General features: G+C 43.3%; 1 protein-coding gene across 1 annotated transcript in view; it reads right to left on the minus strand.

Annotated features, from left to right (window-relative positions):
* The window catches only part of LOC125850220 (fatty acid amide hydrolase-like), a gene marked incomplete at its 5' end in the record, with an annotated part of 6,994 nt that extends 5,899 nt beyond the window's left edge, over positions 1–1,095 (minus strand). Inside the window, 4 exons of the mRNA XM_049530088.1 lie at positions 146–293; positions 366–443; positions 591–720; positions 802–1,095. Of these exons, the coding sequence (XP_049386045.1) occupies positions 146–293; positions 366–443; positions 591–720; positions 802–1,095 (650 nt within the window). The remainder of the gene's footprint in view (positions 1–145; positions 294–365; positions 444–590; positions 721–801) is intronic.
* Between the last annotated feature and the right edge of the window lie 812 nt (positions 1,096–1,907).

Here is a 1,907-nt window from a genome sequence, read left to right on the forward strand (position 1 = left end):
CCCCCCCCCCCCCCCCAAGGTCATTTAATATTTGACCCAATGTGTGACTTGATTAAATGTTTAGTGAGCTTAGCATCATGAATTACTTACTATGAAACTACGGGAATTTCTTGTCTACTGTGTACAGCTTGTCAGCTAAACTCACCCAAAATTCGCATTATTTCCAGTTGTTCCCAGGGCCAATTCATGCATAGTTGTCTTTCCGACCAAAACTGCACCGCAGTTTCGTAATCTTGAGACACAGACAGCATCATTCTTCACTTGACGAAGCTCGTGAAACCATGTTGTTCCACCTGTTAGTCATTAAGTATGCAACTAAATCTGGCAAAGAACTATACTTTGGTGACTAGAACTAGAGTACATACCCTTTGATGGATATGGATAGCAATCAATGTCATCCTTAACTGCTATGAAGATACCATCCAGGATTGATAATTCACTTCCTGCACAAACCCAATGGCTAAGAAATAGTAGCTAAGTTGAGTCAAATGCAGATAGCACTCTAGCAGACAAGAATATTTTTGAATTACAATGGGATAACAGTAAACATGTCTCTGTATATGACCATAAGAAAATATATACCAGAGCACCTTCTTTAAATCTCTGTGTGGAAGCATCAGCTTGCCTTTTGACTTCATCAGGATCATAAGAAATCAGTAGCGGTGCCAGTGGATTCTTGTTGTTAGACTCTTCTATAGCTGAGATGAAGTGCTCTGCTACCTATGACACAATTGTAAAATAAGCTTATCCTAATAATACATTTATATTGACAGCATGAAAATTGGGAAAACAATGGCTTGCCTGAGATGGAGTTGTAAGCTTAGATTTGTAAGCATATGCGTAATCACGAATCTTCCAATAGCGAAATGGTGCGGTTGGATCAGTAATCCAAATACAGCCTGGATTGTAATCTGGAAGACACTGCAAGGCTAACTCAACGCGTTCTTCAGGTTTCCCATCTTCTTCCAAGCAAAAAATATCAGGTTCTGACTCTAAATCCACATGCCATACAAAGTCGGTTAGTGTAACACCTCGGAAATCAGACTTAGAAAAATGCTGCAGAAAATCACCAGAACCAGTGAACCATGGCAGGGTTCACGGACCGTGAAAGGGACCACGGTCCGTCGACCTGCCTGTGGTTCACACCCCTTTCCAGCAGAGGTGGACCACGGAGCCCTTCACGGGCCGTGGACCACCTCAGCCGTGGAAGGGCTCGTGGGAGCCAGGCAGAGTTCACCAGTCCCAGGCGTCAGACCACGGGGCCCTTCATGGGCTGTGGTCCTGACGATGGGCCGTGGTGTTGCCCGTGGAAGGGCACCCCAGAACCAGTAGCTACTGGACCAAGGACCACGACCAGCCTCACGGTCCGTGGTCCTTTTAAGTTGGGGTCGTTTTGGTCTTTTTCCCTATGCGTTGGACACCTAAACTACGTCGTTTAACCCCTAACCTACGTGGTTTTGGTCAGTTTTAGCCTAGTAACTTAATTAGAACCTAACCTAATCAATCATTCACAAAAAATTCATCGATCTTAGAGCAAATCAAGAGGGAAAAAACGAGCAGCCCTAGTCCAAGAACGCAGTAAGTTCTCGTCAGTTCCAGCCCCGAAATCGAAAGATTTCTCCGTGAAATTCGTCACCATGTATGTGGAATTTCACTAGTGGGTTCCTTTCACCCATTAGGTCTCTAGAATTCAGTCAGATTCTTGATTCCCTTAATATTATCTAGACCTAGGTTTCTTGAATGTTAGAAATTGTTGTGAATTAGTTGTTAGAATGTTCCTAATCAGATTATCATGTTGTTGTAACATTGTTGCTTAGTTCCTTGCATGAAATTCAGAACCCTAGTGGTGTAATTCTTCTAGTTCATGAAATGCACTTGCTGTTAGGGTTTTGCCCTGATTTTCTTAC

This window comes from Solanum stenotomum, unplaced genomic scaffold (genome assembly GCF_019186545.1).
Source record: "Solanum stenotomum isolate F172 unplaced genomic scaffold, ASM1918654v1 scaffold15395, whole genome shotgun sequence".
In the NCBI taxonomy this organism is placed as follows: domain Eukaryota; kingdom Viridiplantae; phylum Streptophyta; class Magnoliopsida; order Solanales; family Solanaceae; genus Solanum; species Solanum stenotomum.